The 21265-nt window shown below is 42.0% G+C and overlaps 1 protein-coding gene across 1 annotated transcript; it reads right to left on the minus strand.

Moving 5' to 3' along the window:
• Positions 1–1122: 1122 nt before the first annotated feature.
• kcnj19a (potassium inwardly rectifying channel subfamily J member 19a) lies at positions 1123–15828 on the minus strand. The gene is made up of 3 exons (XM_070923962.1): positions 15163–15828; positions 5222–5438; positions 1123–1787 (listed from the first exon to the last, which is right to left on the minus strand). The coding sequence occupies exons 1-3, from the start codon at positions 15826–15828 to the stop codon at positions 1123–1125; spliced, it is 1548 nt and encodes a 515-aa protein (XP_070780063.1).
• Between the last annotated feature and the right edge of the window lie 5437 nt (positions 15829–21265).

Raw genomic sequence — 21265 nt, forward strand, 5'->3', positions numbered from 1 at the left:
TCTTTGTGCTGCTGTAGTGGTGAAATTAAGGCTCAGGTGTTCTAGATACTTCAGATTCGCTGACTTTTTGGTGCTGAAGAAGCTTTTCGTGGGGTTACAGCGAGGTGTGTTTATAGCTGGATTTAATTCAGCCCTCTGTTTTCGGCCCTCTATTGCTCTAATCTCGTTTGTAATCCAAGTTTGTTTGTCAAATTGTTAGAAGACATTATGGTTCTGGTCAGGGAACAGGGGATTGGACTGTACGGTAAATCTCCAATTCAACAGGCGCGTCACACAAAAGCTGACCAAATATGACTTCTGTTGTATGAACCTGGATAAATGAATAAATGGACATACATTGGAGAGACGACCAGATGATCCATCGTTTGGAAGTGTTCGTCAGACATGATTCCTCAGCGACCACTATGGGTTGACTGTCAGGCTCCACCATAAACACCCTTCATATTCAATTCAATTCAATTCAAAGGGGCTTCATTGGCATGGGGAAACATATTTCTCTCTCAGCAGCTCATTATCCTCTTTCTCTCTTTCACTTTATCCAGTGAGAAAAGTGTTGCTTGTCAAGGGGGCAAAATTAGGGCATTAACAAGAGCTTATTAAAACTGCATTGGACTGTTGGTTACTTATTGACTTCTGGCAAAACTGTTGCACTATCGATCAGCTCGTGACGACAATAAAAACACAAGGAAGAGAAAGATCAAACTGCATTTATTATCATCTTAATATAATTTATATTTAGATAAAACTAAGATTGACTATTAAGTGTAGTGATGCATACATTAAACAATTCATGGATTTAGTGTATACATGCACAACTCTCGCAGAATGATGCAAGTTCGCATTAAGCATGATGTTTTCTTGTTGTTTTGTGTGTAACAAAGCCTGCATGAAAGCCTCTGCTATGAAACACAAAAATCACAGTAATTCCAGTAAAGGTTGTGTCTCAAGAAGAAAAAAAAACGAATCAGTAATTTGTCAGTAAACCATCTGTTTTTTTCCCTTTCAAAGCCTCCCAAGGTAAAGTACATCTCTGATTCTGTTTCCATGCGCGTCTCCTCCGGTCTGTCTATGGTCGGAGGTCGGAGTGGGAGTCTGTTGTTCTGGTCTGGGACTGTCTGGGTTTCAGCGGTCAGCGTTCATCTTGCGTAGCTTTGCTGGCAGGTTGTCCTCCGGCCTGCCGCCAGCTGAGAGCAGTGGGCTGTGCATGGGGGCCGGAGCAGGGGACAGCGTGGGCGTTAGGCTTTGTTGGTACAGGTCTCCAGTAGACTGGGTCATGGGTTCGAAGCCCACCTTGAGGGACTTGAGTTGCAGCCGATTCTCTGCCTCGGGTCCCGGCGAAGAGCTGAGGCGTTGGAGCTTCAGGGGCAGGTCTCCTGTGCTGCACGCCTTCTCCGAGTGCTGGGAGCTGAGCAGAAGCACCTTCCTCTGCAGGTCCTCCTTCCCAGATGAACTCATCCTCTGCAGCTTGCTTGGCAGTCGACCCCCGATCCCCCCCTGACGACCCCTTTCCTCTGATGTGTTGATGCAATCCACAGAAAACACCCGGTCACGGCGGGCGCCGTGGCTTTCAGTCAGTGCGGGGGTGGGAGTGGATAGAGGCGAGGGCAGTGAATTCTTCTCTTCATGCTCTTTGACGCTGTAGGGTGGTGTCGGTACCTCGAACGTGCTGTGGAACTGGGAGTAGTCCACCCTGAAAAAGCCCTCCTCCAGGGACATCACCGGCAGGAAGCGATGGCCCCATAAAACCTCATCCTCGGTATATGACGTCCGTGCCTGGCATGTCATACCTACGAGAGAGTGAGAGCGTATATATAATATAACATAATATAATATAATATAATATATAAATGGGGTTGAGCTCCAACAAAACATATACGAAAGGACAGCATTCCCTCCCATTATCTCTTTTTCCGCTCCATTTTTTTTAATGCTTCATGCTCCCTTCTGAGCAATCTACCGTACAGTCCCATTTAGTCTCACACTGCAGTTTAAGTAATATTTCAACCATAAATCCACAGGGAAGGATTTCCCAAATGGTTAATGAAAGCAGCTAAACGGGTATAACTACCGACTATTATTACTACTTTACCTGCTTTATGTTTTTCCATAATCTAAGTATGTCACCTCGAATGTACTGAAATGGAATAACTATAGTATGAGATTATATGAGATAAAGGACATCTTATGTACCATTTCAGAAGGTCAAGTTTTATATATTGTCTTTAAATAATCCTTCCTGGAGGTCAAAGCAGTGATGTTTGTTTCCATGCAATATTATATCAACGTGTTTCGTCTTGTTTAATATAGGTGAAAAGTGAGCGAAGCTCGTTATCAGTGTGGCTTGATTTAAATCTGATAATCAACATAATTAGCAGTCACCCAGCACTGTTCCCTCATCAATACACCAATGGCAGGAGCCAAGGGTCCCGTCTTTACATGCCTATATTGTAACTTGTTGATTGTGAATTGCACTGGCCTGAATCTCTGCTCATCTCAAAGACGATCATCTACTGACAAACTAATATCGTGCTCTTTTGGCAGATGTTTACTAGTGTGCTTATTTTGCCCATATATCAAGGATGACGTGTTGAGAAGAAAAGATTTTTTAGTAATGTTGGTGCTGTGTGTCTGCTGTATACAGGACGCTTGCAAGCATCATAAACACGTTTTTTTTCTCCATTTGACCTCAGCTCTTGTAAAATAATTTCTGTGACATTTGAAGGCTTGTTGGAGTTCCTTCACGATCAATAAGCACTTAGTCCATATTTATTCTGATCCAGTGGCTCTGCTTCATCCAGAGTTTTTCTGTTAAACACCACAGTTAGCTGTTAGAGTGGGAGTCTGATCCCGTCCCTCTGAGGGATGATATGTGCAGTGTTATGTCATAGCCTGATGCTATTCCAGGCTCACTAGTCATCTTTATCCATGGAAAAAAACAGTCCTACATCTACACAAAGGTCATTTTTTTAGCCCAGAGGCTTGACTTTAATCATGAGTCCAGGATAATTGTCCAGCTGTATTCTCCTCTCTTACCAGGAGAGCGACTGTATTTCTGCTGACTGTAGATACATAAGACAGCGCTAACACCGGAGCAGTGGACGCTTGTGGGTTTAGAGCCTGACAGGCATGCCAGTTTTGTTTCATCATTCCGGCGTCATATGGGTATTCAACCAGCTGGTTAATGTTTACTGCATCTTGCATAAAAATAAAAGCCCTCAGCACAACTACGCAAACACTTGGCAGACAGCGAGCAGGGCGCCCCTGAAGAAGACTTTATGTAAAATTCCTGGCAGTAGCCTTCACTGGCACTGTTTACAGAGAGCATTATGATGCTTCTGCTTTTTTTTGTGAGGCTCTATTTGAATCTGACCACTGTTACATAGCAAGACTCTAATCACACTCATGCAGAGAGGTGTGTGTCATCTGCATATTAGTGAAGGTGTAACCTACAGGTTGACTACCCTATACTCAATGGTTTACAAAGGTTTGTTCTGTGGTATCCTCTGTTCACACATTCTGTTCTGCTCTGCTTTTTAGAGAGCTTCACAGTCCTCTTGGTATCTTGAAACCAAATGATATTCAGTATAATTGGGTCCAGGTAGACTCCTTTGTCTGTGTGTCTATACGTCTCATGGAGGATCTGAGCAGGCTCGCTACCAGTTCTGATCATGTGGTATGCCAAGAAAAAAATGACTTGTATTGCTGCTCTTTTGGCCCCAGCTGTTCGTTACTTGGTGAATCATGCTGCCAGTGGCCATCTCTCTCCGTTATTCTCCTCTGATTCCTTTTGTGTCAGGCCTGTTGTTTTTTTATTCATTTATGTACATCAGGTTTTTGGTATGTTTTGCATGGGTCCATTTTGGATCAGGTGAGCATCTTCTGTTTTTAGATGAAGAACACTGATTTAAAGACATCCTGAATTGTTAAGATTGATTAGATGATGGCTTGAATTTTCTAGAAACGTTCAAAGTCAATAAAGTGATCATGTTAAGCCTAGGTTTGATTAGACTACATTCTCCATCTATCCGTCCATTCTATTTAGCTGCTTGCACCTGTTCAGGGTCACATACTGTTTCAAACCTGACAGAAAAACCTTCAGTTCTGCAGAGAAACACATCTCAACCACCAGCCTCTTCCTGCTTTTTCCCCCCTGACGTTTAAAAACAGAATCAATAGTGCCTCTAAGACATGAACTAAAATTGACAAGTATAAGAGTGACTGCCTGGTATTCTGCCACGTCAGGTTGAAACATGGTTGGAGTCGGGGAGACAATCAACGAGCTGAACAGATGTGTCAGCAGCAGCTGGATGTGAGAGGGTACCTCTTAATGTGCTTGGGTCGATGGGATGTGTGTTAGTGTGAGGATGACGGGATATCGTGGCCCATTGAAGGTAACACTGCCAGGGCTTCCCTCCTCTTCTCCTCAGCTCTGAGTGCCACAGCACTGCGACACTAAACTTCTGGCTGCACCCTGATTTAATGGTATTATCAACAGAGCACAGACCGTGTTGCCTGCATGCCTCTATGCTTCCCTGCTGATCCCTCCCTCCTGCTCTAAGCCTATTCAGCTCTGTGGTTTCTTCTTCAGCAGTGGCAAAGAGATGGTTATGGGGGATGGATAGCAGCAGGGCTAAAAAGAAAAGAGGAAGATGGATTTATTTGTGTTGGACTTTAGGGAAGAATCATTCTGTTAAATATGCAACAGAGAGAACAGTGTTGTGGCTGAGAGTACTCCAGCGTGGCTGCCTCTAGTTTACAGCGGCGGCTGTATAACAACGTCTGCTCTCAGCTGTCATCTGAAAAATGGAGTGGAACTTCTACTAAAACCCTGGCTCATTCATCAAAATGACACACGCATGTATGACCACAGGCTTTTATTATGCATAGGGTGGGCATAAACCGATTCTGCAGTAATAAAATATCCCTCATAATTCAATCAGGGTGTCATTCTCATGTGTTTTTCTCATTCTCACTTTTTTCAGCTCCACGAGTTCTTCAAATCTGCAAAACTGGGAAGGCAGTGAAATGAGATTTCAGAGTCTAGATTACGAGTCTCTATTAGACAGAAATGTTATGTGGGTTGTTATTAATATAAGAATTTACATTTAGATTGAGAGTGAGAAGAGTGAGGAAAATAAGCAATGGGATGGAAGTGGATACAAAAAGGATAAAAGGAAGGAAGTGATGGGAAAAGAAGTTAAGATCAGGAAGAATCCCTCACCAGTGGTCTCCACGATGCCCTCGAGGATAACGACAATCTCAAACTGCTCATTCATGAGAGAGCGCTGGGATAAGTCGAAAAAGGGGCTCTTGGGATTGATTTCGTGGCAAATGGTGAGAGGGGACACCAGGAAGAGTTGGTCTGCACCCGTCCCAAAACCAACATCCAGTTCACACTGGTCCAGAGGCAGGAACTCACCCTCGGGTGTCTGACGAGACTGAGAAGTGGACAAAGACAAGAGGGAAATAAGTGAAATAAAGATAGAGAAGAAGAAGAAGAAGAAGAAGAAGAAGAAGAAGAAGAAGAAGAAGAAAGAGGCGGGAAAGAGAGGATTAGATGCATGTCATCACAAAGCAGAAGAAGACAGATCCCTGATCTGGCACCGCTTGTCTTTAATCTAATGAAAGAGGACACAAATCTTCTGTCCAGCGGTGGAAGAAGAAATGTAATGTATTTATAAATATTCCTTTATGATATATTACATTACAAGTTATATCACATATCACACACTAATGCATCAATGAATAAGCAGCATTTTACCGTTGCAGCTGCTCGAGGTGGCTCGAGTTACGTAGTTTAGTCCAGTGGTTCCCGACCTAGTAGTAAATCTGAGATGAGATAAATCTGAGGGCTCTTATGATAATTACTGAGAGAGGAAAGATGTTTTGACACACAAATCTGTTTTCATTTATTAGACTTTTCTCTAAGCTTTGCTTTTTCGTAAAATATGAAATTATTTGACCTCTTTGGGCCTCAAATTGTTACTTAAATGAAACGATGTGAAGTTTAGAGGAGAAGTCTGTCTTTGAACTGGTAACAACTCAGACATCTCAGTCACGAGCCAAAAACCTTGGAAACCAACTTTATTTACATATTTATTTATATATTATCTATATATGACAGTATAGTAGTATATTAGTATATTATGTACAATGTTTTTAAGTATAAAGGTGCAGAAAATGGAACTCCTCAAGTTGTACAAGTATCTCAAAATTGTACTCAAGTACTTGTTTCTTTCTACCACTGCTTCAGTCTGGAGGTGTGATGGGGTGATTCTCCAAAAATATATTTATATCACCCTCCTGGAAAGGTGATGGAAGATGTTTTCTCCCTCCATCTATCTCTTCTTTCTCAAATATCCATCGCTGCCGCGGCCGCAGACTTGGCACTTCACATTGATTTCTGGACAAAACTTGCAGGCGGACGTATGAGACAGCAGTGTTTGGACAGGACTTGCCCACAGATTGTTAACTGGCACGGAAGCATTTAATTGCCCAGATGACCAAGTTCCTGGATGTATTTTCTCCTCTCCTGTCTTATTCTGTCTAATCAATCTGTTCACCTTTTCTCCTCCTGTTTGCTGTTTGCAGTCTGTTTTATCCTTTCCAGGACATTCCCTTAAATTTTCAGTGATTTTCTTGCACTCTGCTCTCACAGAAGAGGCTCGCAGCTCTCTCAGAATCTTTTATTTATTATTCATGTGAAATATTTCAATATGAAAACTTGAAGGAATGGCCAACCCTGCTAAAAACAGCTTATGTGTTTCAGAGTTACTTAAATTTAAACAGGTTATTTCTGTCTCATTTAAAAGAAAAAAAAAACATCAAAGGTTGAGATTATCTTTGCAAATCATCCTGTTTCATATTATTTGAGATGGCAAAGTAGAGATAAGACACTTCATTTTGTGTTTTTATTGTGAGATATCTTTCTCTTCTACTTAAACTGGGAAATGTTTTAAGTCAACAATTAACATTAAAATAACAAAATAAAAGCAGTGTGAAGAATTTAATAGCAAAAACTAATTCTACTTCTTTTTTTACATTGTTACACCTCCAACCAATTATTGGGATGCGTCAGCCTCCAGCCCCCCCCCCACACACACACACACACAGTATTCCTCCACCACACACAGCTTCATAATGATCACCCACACAGATACACACAGTCCCACCCCCGTACTCTATAACCCTTTCTGCCATTTCTGAATCTTTTGTTCTCGTTCTAAATCCTAAAATAATCGACACGTTATTCCCACAAAGGCAGTTTCTTCTTTTTATTACTGAGTCAGACTCATCTGGTGGTAGTAAAACAGAAAAGTGGATCATCTTTGACTTCAGCACACCCTAACTTACATTAGCAGCATCAGCTTGGTATTACTGTACCAGTCTATGGTATGCTAAGCCACGCCCCCACATAGTTACTGTTGCTATGCCTTTCCGGCCTCGCACATAGACCGGACATATAATGTTTTGAATGGTGGCAGATTTACAATCAAACGTCATTTTTGCAACAATTAATTTCAGACAAGCGGACAAAAGCTTCTCATTTGTAGCCCGCGCCCCCCGATGTTTGCTAGCTGAAATGCCGACTGTTACTAGCAGATTTTATCAGCTGTAGCTAGCTAGTTAATTAAACTAATGGCAGCTCCGCAAATCGGTTGAAAACCCTGCCTGGTGATGTTTCCAGCGGACTCATTTTGTTATCGTAACCTATAAACCCACAAACTAATAGTTAACGATGTGCCTTGGAAGTGACTAGATTAGGTTACTCCTGTAGGTGGTAAGCTAGTTAGCCGGACATGCTAACAATGCTAACAACGCTGTTTAATCCAAACACAAACGTGAGCAGAATATTGATTATACTAATATTTAACGCCACTTTGAGAACTGTTTTGAACTCATGTCAGAATAGCTATGCTCCAAATTTGATGAAATGATTTTGGTAGCACGCTTTTGGAGCCATATTTACAGGGTATTTTAACATTTTTTTAGGGGCTATTTTATCAAATAGTTTTGCAGAATCGAGGATAAAAAGACAGGGATTCAGTTTCTCATCCACCCATCCGGACCGCTGCTGTTCTGCAGCCATGCCAGCCAATTTCATCCTGACCTCCATGTGACATTGCCCTGCAGTTTATCCCTCCAAACCGCGAATGAAGTGTAAGTAAACAGGCTTTGCATTGCCAGAAAACATTGAATTCTATTTCTATCTCCTGTGAGTATCAATGAGATTTATGTTGGAGAACGACTTTCATGTCAGGGAGGCATTGTTTACTTGTCAGGTGCTTACAGGCTGCTGAATGCTGTTTGGCGTCGCTCCTCCATGTGGGTTATCTTGTGCAAGCTAAGGGAAATTCTGCTTTTCACTTTCTGTCTTTGTCGCTTAAGATTAAAAAGATGGATGACTATATGCAAACATTGACAGGCAAAGCTCCTTACACAGGCCCCGTTGGCGCTCTCCTACGCTTCTTCCTGCACAAAGATTACGAGATAGCTGAGCTTGTCTACTGTTAAATCTGACACTCCCAACAAATAAACAGATTTTTCTCCCCGAGCTCTGACGTATCTAGAAAGGGACTTTTTTTAAAATCCATTTTCTACAACGCTTTTTGGGGAGATTGTGCAGCAAAAACACATTTCTGTTTCTACTCACCAACCCAGTCAACCTGTCAGCTGCTCATTATCATTAGAAAGGCAACGTAGTTTTGTTTCATGTTGACAAAAGGAGCGTTTCAGTGGTGTGAAGTGAATGATGTTCATGGATGAAGACAGGTGATAAATAAAATTGATTAGACCTAAAGTGGCCTGATTTTCCTACTCAACTTCACCGTGCTCTGCCAGGCCTTCATCAATCAGTGGCCTGACGGGTTACCCTGGGGGGGGGGGCTTGTAGGCAATCAGGTCAGCTGACAAGCCGACCGAATCACACAGGCTTTCACGTTGCCAGATACCGTCTGCTTACTCAGTGCGTTCAGAGAGGCTGGGCCGGTTTAACGTTTCAATCAATGCGGCGAAGACTGAGTGAGACGAATTGTTCGACATCAAATCAAGAGTCAACGAGGGACGGACTGCACAGTTTTTCTCCTGGTCTCATTAACTGGGAATGTGTAAACGTGTCCATGCATCAAAGACCGTGGTGGAAAGTAACTAAGTACATTTACTCAAGTACTGTACAATTATGAGGTACTTTATACTTCTACTGCGCTACAATTCAGAAGTAAATATTGTACTTTTGATGCAAATACTTTTGCAAATGCATGACTTTCACTTGTAACAGTGGTATTTTCTGCTTTACTTAAGTAAAAGTTCTGAGTACTTCTTCCACCACTGGTCAAAGACTAAACTCAGTTGCCAGTTTATTAAGTACACCCAGCTAAAAGTAATGCAGCCTAATACAACAGTCCTTTACGATCAGTGACGTTCAGTTTGTGCTGAAACTGTTTTAGGCAGGTGTTGATTCAACTTTATGATCATTTTGGAGGATGCAGTTTGTGCTGCTGTTGAACTGTATTGTGTTTCTGTTTTAGCCTACCATCATTGATATAAATGGGGTGGACTGATTAATAGATACACCTGTCAGTATAATTAGGTCAACCTAATAATAATAATGAGCTGGCAACTGGGAGTATATCCATATATTGAGTCAGATAGCTAAAGGTAAATGGTCAATATAAATATATACTGTATATAATATAGATATAAAACAGATTATTAAAAGTATTCATTACTTTTTCAGCTCAACAATAGCTCAATAGTTCCGTCTTTAGGTGTAAAAATGACGTTTCCTCTTCTAATCGTTTGGTGCATCACAGTCAACATCTGGTAAAGGAAAGACACGGGGACTCACAGCTGGCTAAACCTCTGCTGTGTCCTCTCTTTTGCTCCACAATCACCTGCACAGTGTTTTAACAGTGTTCAATTTTAATTTAGTTTCTATTTTAAATGTTTCTGCTGTCAGACAACTGAACAAACATAAAGTAGTGATTTGATTGCAGCTCATAAAAGCAACCTGTTAACCACGTGACCAGCAATTCCTGTGCTGCTACAATTCACTACTTTATGATATAATAAACAGAAAGACCGCTTAATGACGACACCTGTGCTGTGTGATTGGCTATATATATATATATATATATATATATATATATATATATATATATATATATATATATATACTGTGATCACAAAGAGGCTCTGAGGCCAAAGAAAGTTGCTAGTTTAAGTCAGTTTTACTGCCTCACATCCAGTCATGTTGGAAAAGCTGTTTCTTTTGGGTGCGACAACGAAAATGAAAGAGACAGGTTTTCAGATTTACCCAGCTTTTTTTTTTTTTTTTACTTTAAACTGGATATTTTTGTTGTTGTTCATTATCATTATTACAACAATAACAGTGCAAGAAAGCTGTGGGCAAACCCATGAAAAATGTCTGCGAGCTGTTTTTCTCAGGTTTCTGTTTGCATTAATGGGACAGCTGTTCGCACACATCACTGAGTCTTCTGCTGCATTTCTTCTCCTCTTCTGCATCATGGCCCATCCAAATTTCAACTGGCTAATTACCGTTCAACTCACTAAAGTTAGAGCTCGCCAAACTGACAAGGATGACACCGATTGGTGCTTCAAAAGTAGGAAAGGCCACCGTTTTCGCCAGAATTCACATCGGTTTTGGATGATCCCGCAAAACCCTGGATTACGTTCAGAGCCAACATTTTGTAACATTCAGTACAAATGTTATTTGAGTTGTTTTTTCTGCAACATGCACACATTGTATTATATGGTTAAGGTTAAGCTATGTGCTTGTTTAACAAAAAAAGCCAACATTTATTATCGTCAGTAATTGGATGCAAACTCTGAAGTTAAAGTCACCACTCCAACCTCCGCACGCTGACGGCCCGCTTGCTGTACAAGCATAAATACATAAATTGTCTGCTTCAGAATTATTACCACATGAAGGTCATTTTTATGGATACTGGGCTCCTTTTATAATACCCTGAATATACTGATTAGCAACATGGTGCATCACAAGTAAAAACCTGCTAGATTTGTCTTCGTCTAGGCCTGTGAAGTCATACTGATTAGGTGGCTGCAGAGGCCTACGGTTAGTACAGTTATCGGGTCAGTCAAACCAGGATACAGCTGGTACTAGATGTTGTCTGGAAATACTGAGCCTCTGCCTGAAATGTACTTTATATGTCTCGTGCTCTGGTTTGGTTTTCTTCTTCAGAAAGCGTTTTAATCCTCAACGTGACACTTAGTGACTTTGGCGGCAGAAATGGTGTCACAATGTTCTTGGCCAAAAATGTGTTTTGTTGTGACTGTGCTGCCTCTGATTTCTACTTGGGTGTGGAAAATACTGTAACAAGGCTCATACATTATTACTGTCAGGAGCCTGAAGATGTTTTGTCTGTTCAAGAATAGTAATGCTATATTGTAGTGCTTGTGAATTTATGGCTTGGACTTTACCAATAAGACACACTCCACCTCACACATGCCTTCTTTTGAACGCCTCCGAAAGAAAGCCTAGTGAGGAAACCCACATCGACACATACTCACTCCTACAGCAAAACATCCTATACACTTGTGTCGACTCTGAATTATTCAAGTATAGAATACAAAGGAGACCGGAGCGTGAGCAGTCTTAAGGTTTTCTGGCTCTGAGGCTGGCTAATCAATGGCTGCAGGGCTTCAAGGCCTTTCTCCAGCCCTCCACAACCTGAGTATAATTGTGTCTCTATTCTGATTAGAAAAGAAATGGAAATCAATTCTAGTTCTAGTGACTAGTGTACGTAGGCCATCCTCTGAGGAGATATACAGCCGAGAGGATTTCTCTCCCTTGTCTGTCTCTGAAATTGAAGGCACATCTCATACAATAAAATATTAAGAAAGAATCTGTTGGTAATTCTTTCTGTGTCTCCCCTCTCTTTCTGTGAGTCTCTCTGCAGCGCTCTCACCACTTTCCATCACTTTCAATCAGTCCCTCACCCATCCTTCACCCCCTCCCAGTAACACCAGAGTTGTATTTTCAGCCAGGATGTTCCACCAGGATGCTCTCTGAGGCTGTCATAGTTGCCCTGCAAAGCTGCATTTCAACTGCTTATGGTGGGACTCTGTATGACTGCTTCCAGTGGTCTGTCTCTCCCTTTTCTCTGCTGTCATCCAGTAATCATCCAGGACAGTCCAGCAGAGCTCTGGCACGCCGACATACTGTCCAAACACAGCAGCGCCAACAAGTGGGTCCAATTTAAACGGGCTGTGTCGTCTACTGTAAGAGTCTTCATGGATCAGTGAACCTGACATGTCAGGCGGTCTAGGTCCAGTTGTTTGGTCCGCACAAGGGTTCTTTCACACCAGCCCAAACGCACCAGTGTTAGATTTAACTACTACTAACAGGTTAGTGTTAAAGCACATTCTTGCCCTCCAGTAGAGGAACAGAAAGTGGTTATAATAGGACTCGAACACTGGAGACACGAGAAGATGCCGTTAATTGTGAATTGAACCTTGAGAATCATGCTGCCGCCGTCCACCGCTAAGACACAGAGCAGCGAGACGTGAGGGAGTTGAGAAAAGTCGAACTTAATGGATACAGAAAAGTACGTCAGACTAAATAGAGAAAGCTATGAGCTACTTTAGCCTCTTTAGTGGCTACAGGAGAAAATAACTGCCCAACCAGAGCTAAGTATGTAAATTATATGCTCAATGTTATATAGGCCTGCAAGCTTCGAGTTCGTGAGGGTTAAAACTGTAGTTACTAAATGCTTAGTTCAGTACAGGCACAGACCTTATAGGGTGACTAAACCATCTTTATTTATACATGCAAAGCTTCTGTACTCACATCTGCATCCTCTATAGAGTCCCATTAGAGGACTTGGACCATATTCATATTCATCAACTAAGGTTGCAATACTTGGCCACTGTACAACATATCAATATTACAATCTAAATGCAGGCAGCTTGAAGTCTTGATCGTGAAAACCAGTATAAGTTTCAGTGAAACACTCATTTTTCATATCATGAGATGGTGTCAAAGAAATAGCTTTGTTTTGCAACAAGTCCTCACAAACTCTCTCTCTCTCACACACACACACACACACACACACACACACACACACACACACACACACAGTTTCTATACAAGTTGAGATGATTCCTCTGCCAGTGATGTCTGAGTGTTTTACATGACGAAGCAAGAGGGTTGCAGTTCAACAGCACCACCAACATTTCTATACAGGGACTGCACTGATAGCATTCAGCCTAGAATATGACTGCTTAAGTGTTTTCAGTGGAGGGGTTTTAAACATTGTATGTGATGTGTAATATTTCAAGGTATGTTCAGCCTAAACAATGGCTTTGTTCATGCACAATGACTCACTTCTTTTTGTGTTGTGCACTCTGGCAGAGCTGCTGCAAAGACTCTGTCTCGGTAAGAAAGTCTTTGAAGCGAAAGAATACGGTTAGACCACAAAGCCCTGGAGCAAAAATAAATAAATAAATAAATAAAAATACTAAGGAGTGCACAGCGGATATTTCACAGAGAGAAGGAAGTTGGCAGAGAGCTCTTGGAATTTATACTGATTGTGTTTCTTGCCGTCCAGAAGGAAAGGTAAAAGGAGAGAGGCTCTACACGATGAAAAATTCCCTCAGCCTCAATTATTTTGTGATGTGATGCATGCCTTTTCTTTAAGTAACACAAATCCTGATCATTTTTCTTCTAGATCTGTGTGCCATTGCTTTAAACAAACCCCGTCTGTCAGTTTTAGCACATTTGAAATTATTACTTTGAGTTCCAGAGTGCTGATAAACTGAAATTCACACTGTCATAGGGGACTCGGCGTAGACATGTGTGATTGCACTTTATGCCTATGGGGCTGTTCACTTCCTCCATGCTTGTAACTGTGGAGTAGCTCGGTCCTCCCTGCCTGCATGCATCATTAAGCTGACCGACGCTGTGCTGGATGTGGCTTTACAGAGAAGAACACAGATATAAACAAGCTCCAAGCACCTCACTAATGCCGTGCGTCTTCTTTATGGCCCATTTCGCACACTGAACATGGATGTGGCTGAAAGGAGCTCTATTATGATCATTAAAAGAGGAGCCAGTCGACTTTGCTACTGTTGGTGGTAATTTTCTGCATCGTTGCTTGTTTTCAGAGTGCGAGGTTCATTAGCTATATTCCCCCTAAATCTGCTGACTTCTTCATTAGTGGATAACCAACGTGGCACAGTTGGCAGGGAGGAGTCAACCACACAACACTGGGACTAGTCTTTTTGTCCTTTCACTGAGCCGTCTACAAACATCAGGATGCTTTGTAACACATTTTATATCTCAGGGAAGAGAAATAAAAAAAATACACCCTAAAGAAAAAGAAAATAATGCATTTCTTTATGGTGGCCATTAATTCTTTTTATGTCTGCGTGCTCCCTCCCAGGAGTGCTGTTTTACTGACTCCAGTGATCTGTGGTGGCGTGTGAAGCTCCCTCTCACCACTGACTCACTGAGCCATCTCTCTGTCACATCCACCTACTGATACACGCCTGTCTGTCCAGGTATCCCCAGCTGAAGAGGGTCTGATCCTGGACACGGTGTCGACCTCACAAAGACCAACCGCCTGGTACTCTCTTATCTCAGAGGTTTGAGATGCACCTGGCTGCCGCTCAGCTCCACCGTCCAGCAGCTGGAGGATTATGGTAATGCTACCTTAAGCTGGTTTTGTTTAACAAGGCGAAGGCTACATTGTGTAGTGGGACCTGCTTACAATTAAGCTTTGAATAAGACAAAGGTTAATTTTAACCATTGATGTGCCGTACGCAGCTGCTCCTTTTCGTGTGGGCTCAAAAAGTAAAGGGAATAAAGATTCTACAGAGATACCAGCTGTCAGTCAAGAGTGCAGTCATTGTGCAGAAAAGAAAAGGCTGTTTTCTACTTTCCCTAAGCCTCCACTATTTGCATTGGTCTACAGTGTGCAATACTGGGAGAAGGTAGTGCTATCCAATGCAGCAGCAGGGAAGCCTATTAGTTCTAAGTTAATTATACTGCATATTAATGTAACTTTATTATATTGCTTTATTGGTGAAAGACGGTGTGATGTATGTGCAGCATGTGTTGTGCATGTGGGCTCCAACTAGTTTTCAGGGAGTTGTCGGCAGGGAGATGGTGCTTGAGCTTACCTTTATGAGTTTGCACCTGATCTGAGCGGACACCATGTGGCTGTTCCGCAGGTTGCCCACCCGGAACATGAGGCACAGTTTGCCGTCTCGCTGAGAAATCACGGCGTCCTGACTGAACATGAGCGTCTCTGCGCGTTTCTTAGGTTGAGACATTTTAATGAACATGCAGCCGATGAGAAACGCGTCCACTATGGAGCCCAGCAGCGACTGGAACAAGAAGAGGATGATGCCCTCCGGGCACTTCTCTGTAATGTACCGGTAACCGTAGCCGATCGTGGCCTCGGTCTCGATGAAAAACAGAAAAGCTGAGGGGAAGTTGTAAACATTGGCCACACAGGGGGTGTAGGACGCGTCCTGGCCGTGGTTTATGTCTCCTCGGATATAAGCGATGATCCACCACATAGATGCCATGACCAGCCAAGCGATCGTGTAAGTTAGGATGAAGATGAGCAGGTTCCATCGCCACTTGAGGTCTACCAAAGTGGTGAAGAGGTCAGAGAGGTACCTGCTGGTCTCTCCGCCGAGGTTTCCGTGCTGCACATTGCAGCGACCGTTCTTGTCCACGAAGCGCTGGCGTTTCTTCTTGACCGGAGCAGAAAAAGTGGTAGCCCGATTTGTGTTAACCACCTGGTAGTCTTCACCAAATTTTCTACGAAGTGCCGCCATTTGAGCTCTCCTGGAGTAAAGGGGAAATGATTTGCCGTTTAATCCATGTTTCTGTTTGTTGGAGCCTCCAGAACTCTGGTTACCTGCAGTGCGTAAAATGCGCCATGGCCACTTTAGCGCGCACAGTAAATCATAGGAATAAAAAAGAATCACGTGTATGTCAGTGCTGTTAAAGCACTGAAATCATCCGCTCATTTGAAGATATCCACTATTCTTCCAGGTATGTTACATGACACCAGGAGGTCGCTGCCTGAAGCTGTGCGCTCTGCTCGGTCTCCACTCTGACTGGCGCGGTGCTCACCAGCGGAGCGAAATACGAGGAGCTGTCTACCATTCACAGCTTCTGGTGGGCTGTACAGGATGAGGGGTGAGTGTGTGTGTGTGTGTGAGGGAGAGATGCGAGGAGAGGGAGGGAAGGGGGCAGGCAGGGAGGAGGGGGGAGTTACACAAGACTGCGTTTGAGTGGAGAGAGAGAGAGGTGGATCATTTTCTTTTTTGTAGTTAATTTGGTCAATTAAATCAGAGGGCGACTTAATTTATATATTAATTATTTCGTGTATTCATTTATTCACTCATTCCTCATCAGGGCTGACCTTGTCTTTGCATTGTAGCTGCTCCTCTGTGTGATTAATAACGCAGAGTCACAGAGATCCTAAGTGATCTCTGTGCTGTCAAGTTTAACTGTGCCATCTACTGGAGGGACGACCTATGTGCATATCTGAACGCTTACACTTACTAACAGGGGCATTAACAATAACGGAAAAAGTATTCAGTACTCATTTGAATTTTGAATATTTGCTTGAAATCGTCTAATTTTCTTGCTATAAATGAATTACACTCTGCCGCTGACTGTCCAAAGGCTTTGCCCATTTTAGGTCTGACATTAAATCTGTGCTTCTCCTCTTTCCTGTGAAGCCTTCTTATTGATTTAAACATTGGATGGCTACTACAGTGGAGGATTTCCTGGACTGGTATCCTCCCAAAGGACAGCCCTAAAACGGATGGTTCGCCCTTCGTCTGTGTCGCCCTCGTTTTAATCAGATAGAACACAAAGGTCTGCATGTAAGTATAGTGCTATTATTAACTGATGCATAATTACAGTTTCAACCACACAGGTTAATAAAGACGCCCTTGACTAATCTAATCAGCTGACCCTCGTCTCAAGTGGGTTTGGTTCAGACCTTTAATTTGTGGAGTATCTCTGATATGAAAGAGGTCGGCACTCTTAAAAAAACAAGATCCAAAATCACATCATTTATTGATGAAGTGCTCTTAAGATAGTCTTTCAAGGTATTTCAAGCTCTTCATCAATAAATGAAGTGTATAATGAGCTGATTTTGGAGCGTCAGGATGCTTTGATAGTTGCTGTGTTGGGGAGGCAGCACACCAGAAAAAAGTTTAATAAAGGAACAGAATAAATTGTAATGTTGTACACAATCTTATGACAAAAAAATGACAAACTGGGGCTCATGAGGAATCAGTGGCTTAAACAAAGCTGCTTCAACAGTGCAGATGTTAAACGTAGTCTAAAGCAGTCATAATTTACACTCAGCTGCCAGTTTATTAGGTACACCTAGCTAAAGCTAATGCAGCCTAATGCAACAGTCCTGCAGTAAATCCTCCCGTCATGAAGCTTGTAAAGTTCATTTTTTTGTTCAAACTGTTTTGGTGCTAATTCAACTGTGTGATCATTCTGGAGACTGTAGTTTGTGCTGCTGTTGAAATGTATCGCATCATACAGAGAGATCATAATAAAAACACCCGTCAGCTGCCTTACAGGAACTTTGTTTTATGTTGTGTAAATAATGTTAAATCCTAAACATTACACCTGTCTTCACAGACATTAACTTACACACCAGACAACAAGCAGCTCAGATGCTCTCAATCACTTGAACAAAGAAACTATCTTTGCTATATCTTCAGGTCCTAAGTGAAAGATGAGGATGGCAGCCAGAGAGACGGCAGCGTGAGAAAGTAGTGCAATTATCAATAGACCTCAGGGTATTTATCTAGTAAGTAAGATCCAGTGATTTAATTGTCTGGTATGTTATTTAAGTGCATCACCTTTCAGTTATACTGACAGGCAGACATCAACATCCCAGCTGCAGGTGATAAAACTGACACCAAACAACAAAATGGTATCTGAACTGTAATTATCAGACTGATGTGACATTTGTTTTGAAAGGCAAAATGGATGAAAACATTTGCATTACAGATAACTGAAGAGAGAAAGGAAAGGTTGCAAAGAGAATCACAGGCGCAGCTTTTGGAGGCTATTCAATATGAAAACACACAATCAGCAAGGAGCCCCAAACAAAAACAACAACAAATTAGATTTCTGAGAAAGATAATTTGATTAGATAAGGACAGACAGTAGTGGCTGCATCGTGTCGACTCCCTCTGTTGTTGAATTGAGCTGCTGGGTGGTGATTTTAGGCTTTTAGATGAGTTTAAATCACTGCAGTCAACCGGCTTCTGATCCACATCTGACCGAAACTGTGTGTCACATACTGACTGAAGAATAAATGCAATCAGTGAGTGAGTGAGTGAATTCAAGTGTGGTAAATATCCCACCCCTATCTCCTAGAAATTACATTCATATAGCACGAAATTGTTTTTCCCAATTACACTGTGATGACAAACGTAATTGCTGCCTGGATTATGTTCAGATTATGTTTGAGTGACTGAAGCACATCGGACATACAAAGCGCAGGACTTTGACACCAGGAAGGGTTCGCAGGTGTAGCCAAACACGTTGTGTACAAGCGGATATTGTACTGCAAGATCAGATATTGTGGCAGAAAACAAATGAAATGTGTTGTCAGTGAACATTTTACTGGCACGTTCAGATACCTTAATTAACAACATTTCCTCATTATGAATGTAGGCCTATTTGCTGTTGTGAAATAGTTGTATATAAACGTGATTTCTGGGAAACAGGGTTGTATTACCATTTATCTTAAAGGAACAGTTTTTGTGAAATACATTTGCTGAGAGTTACATAAGAAGACACCTCTCTCATGTCTGTATGGTGTATACATGAAGCTACAGTTCAGCATAAAGACTGGAAACAGCTAAAAAAACAAGCACCTATAAAGCTCACTTGTTATATCTTGTTTGTTAAATCATTACAAAAACTGTAGTGTAAAAACAACAAGTTGCGGTTTTACAGGGGTTATTTGCCAAACTGTGTCTTAGTAAGGCGCAGTAACTTCCTTTTTCATAATGCTAAGCTAAGCTAAGCAGCTGCTGGCGGTACTTCTAACTCTCTGCAAGAAAGGGAACAGGTTTCTTTTGCACATACTGTGTTTGTTCGTCACAGAAAAGTGGAACCAAATCTTTAAATGTAATTACATAAGCTGTGAGCCCAGTCCCTCGTCAGACGTAGTGAGCTAGAAGCTGAAGCTATATGTGCAGACAGACTTCGTCCGGTCTGTTGGGGGTATGACCGCGACCACAAAAGAAGTTTACCGGTGTAAAGAGGAGGCTGTAATGTTGTTACTCCCCCATCAATCCAGTCTAAGACCGTATCAATTTGATTGGAATATTGACTGAGTTTTGGATTTGTAGCATATGCACCAAATAGAATAATCCAAATGTTATTTTATCCCCACAACACAAGCCTCACCACTGCAGTGGTTTCTAATAACTGACAAGGGACTCCTGTCTCAATAGAGGGAACTCATATACGGCTGTGATCCTCCTAACAATTGAGGATTAGAGCGTAGACGGCCGGGATCGCCATCTGTTATGTGTGGGCATCAGGCTTTCCCAGGGAGAGGAATCCAAGTCAGCACAGCACGGGTAATCACTAAACCTTGGATCCGCACTGTTCACAGTTTTCTTGGGCTCCATTATTAAGCGAGGAAAGAAATTCGACATTCACATCCAAATAATTTGTGGTGTGTTTGTGAGGTCGGGATGGATTCAGGGGAGGAGGGAGAGGCAACAAAGACACGCTGCACAGGCTGAATTATTAATGAGGAGTTAGGATTGATAACCATCTGTGTCACATGATACACAAATTACCACAGATTGCAGACATGAAGATATTGGGCTGTTTTTCTTGTTCGTCCTCCTTCGTAGCTGCAGTCTGTGTGCAGGTACAGACGCGTCCACTCCTCTGTCCCCCTTCACACAGAGGGCAGATTACTCCGCTCAGAGTGGAGTCAGGGTCGTATAACATGAGTGCAGGAGTCGTAATGTCTCTGACCTTAATGTCCCAAACACTCAGCTGATAGTAGGGACTGATGGGAAGTTGAGCCATGCAGTGACATTTCCTAACCTTAGTGCGACTCAGAACATGATTGAAATAACACTTACAGGATGTCCTCTCTTTGTGCCTGTTGGCTTATGTGTGTTAGATGTGCTTTTTACGTGTGTTTGTGCTCAAGCGAGGCAGGATTTTACTGCAGGTCTGAACTGACTAACAGAACAGCTGGAAGCAGCTCTGTTACTGTCGTTATCAGGTGAGGATGATGTGCTTTTCTTCCTTAAAGCAGCCATAATGAATGTTTTTAATTTAACAATGGATAACCTGCCTACTAGTGTGTGAAAGGGCGTCACTCATACTGACAAACCCACTGAGAATCATCCCTCTACTCTGCAGTTCCTCTCTGCACTGTATTACCATCTTTTAGCTCATTGTTTTGGTTTTATTGTCCGCAACTTTGCTGCTTTTATAGTGTCATTTTCAGTTGCAGCAGTGCTACCTGCCCTGCAGCAAACCACAGACAGACACAGTTAGCAACTAGCAGGTGAACATAGTGGAGCCGTTAGTGACTAAAAGAACCAGATATTTGCCTCAAAAGTTGGTGGAGACCAAAAATGAGCTAAAAGAGAGTTAATATTGGATTAACATTCATGCTAATGTTGTTCCGTGTCTCCCAGATGTGTAACTGTTTGCTTGTTTTACTGTTAACTTTTATAAGCTATGCATGGCTGTAGGTAGGATTTTAGAAACAGTGATTTCAACCATTAAACACAAAAAAAATCAATAAAATGTTTTTAAATATTGGAATTTTTCATGTTATTTGTTCAATTCCTTTATTATTAATTAAGTCTGAATTCAGCTTCAAACCCTGTCTGCCTTTCCTTTCTTTGTGGCCTAAAGGTAGTCAAACCTAAATATGTTTAAAGATGCTGTTATGAGCCTATAAAATGCCACCATACAATTTTTGATTGTGAATATAACAATATACAACAACATAATACAACAACAGTATAACCCCAGGATGCTAAAACCTCCAAAATACAGAGGACATAACCTCAGTGTCCATGAAGCCTGCGGACAACCAAGATGATAATTTCTCTCAATATGAACGCCTTTAATTTGTAATAATGTGGGCTGTTTAATCCAGAACATTACTTACATTAATGTCTGTTACATTCAGATTGTAAGGTGATGAACTTTATTTTCCTCGACCTACATCCACAT

Source organism: Enoplosus armatus, chromosome 17, assembly GCF_043641665.1.
Source record: "Enoplosus armatus isolate fEnoArm2 chromosome 17, fEnoArm2.hap1, whole genome shotgun sequence".
In the NCBI taxonomy this organism is placed as follows: domain Eukaryota; kingdom Metazoa; phylum Chordata; class Actinopteri; order Centrarchiformes; family Enoplosidae; genus Enoplosus; species Enoplosus armatus.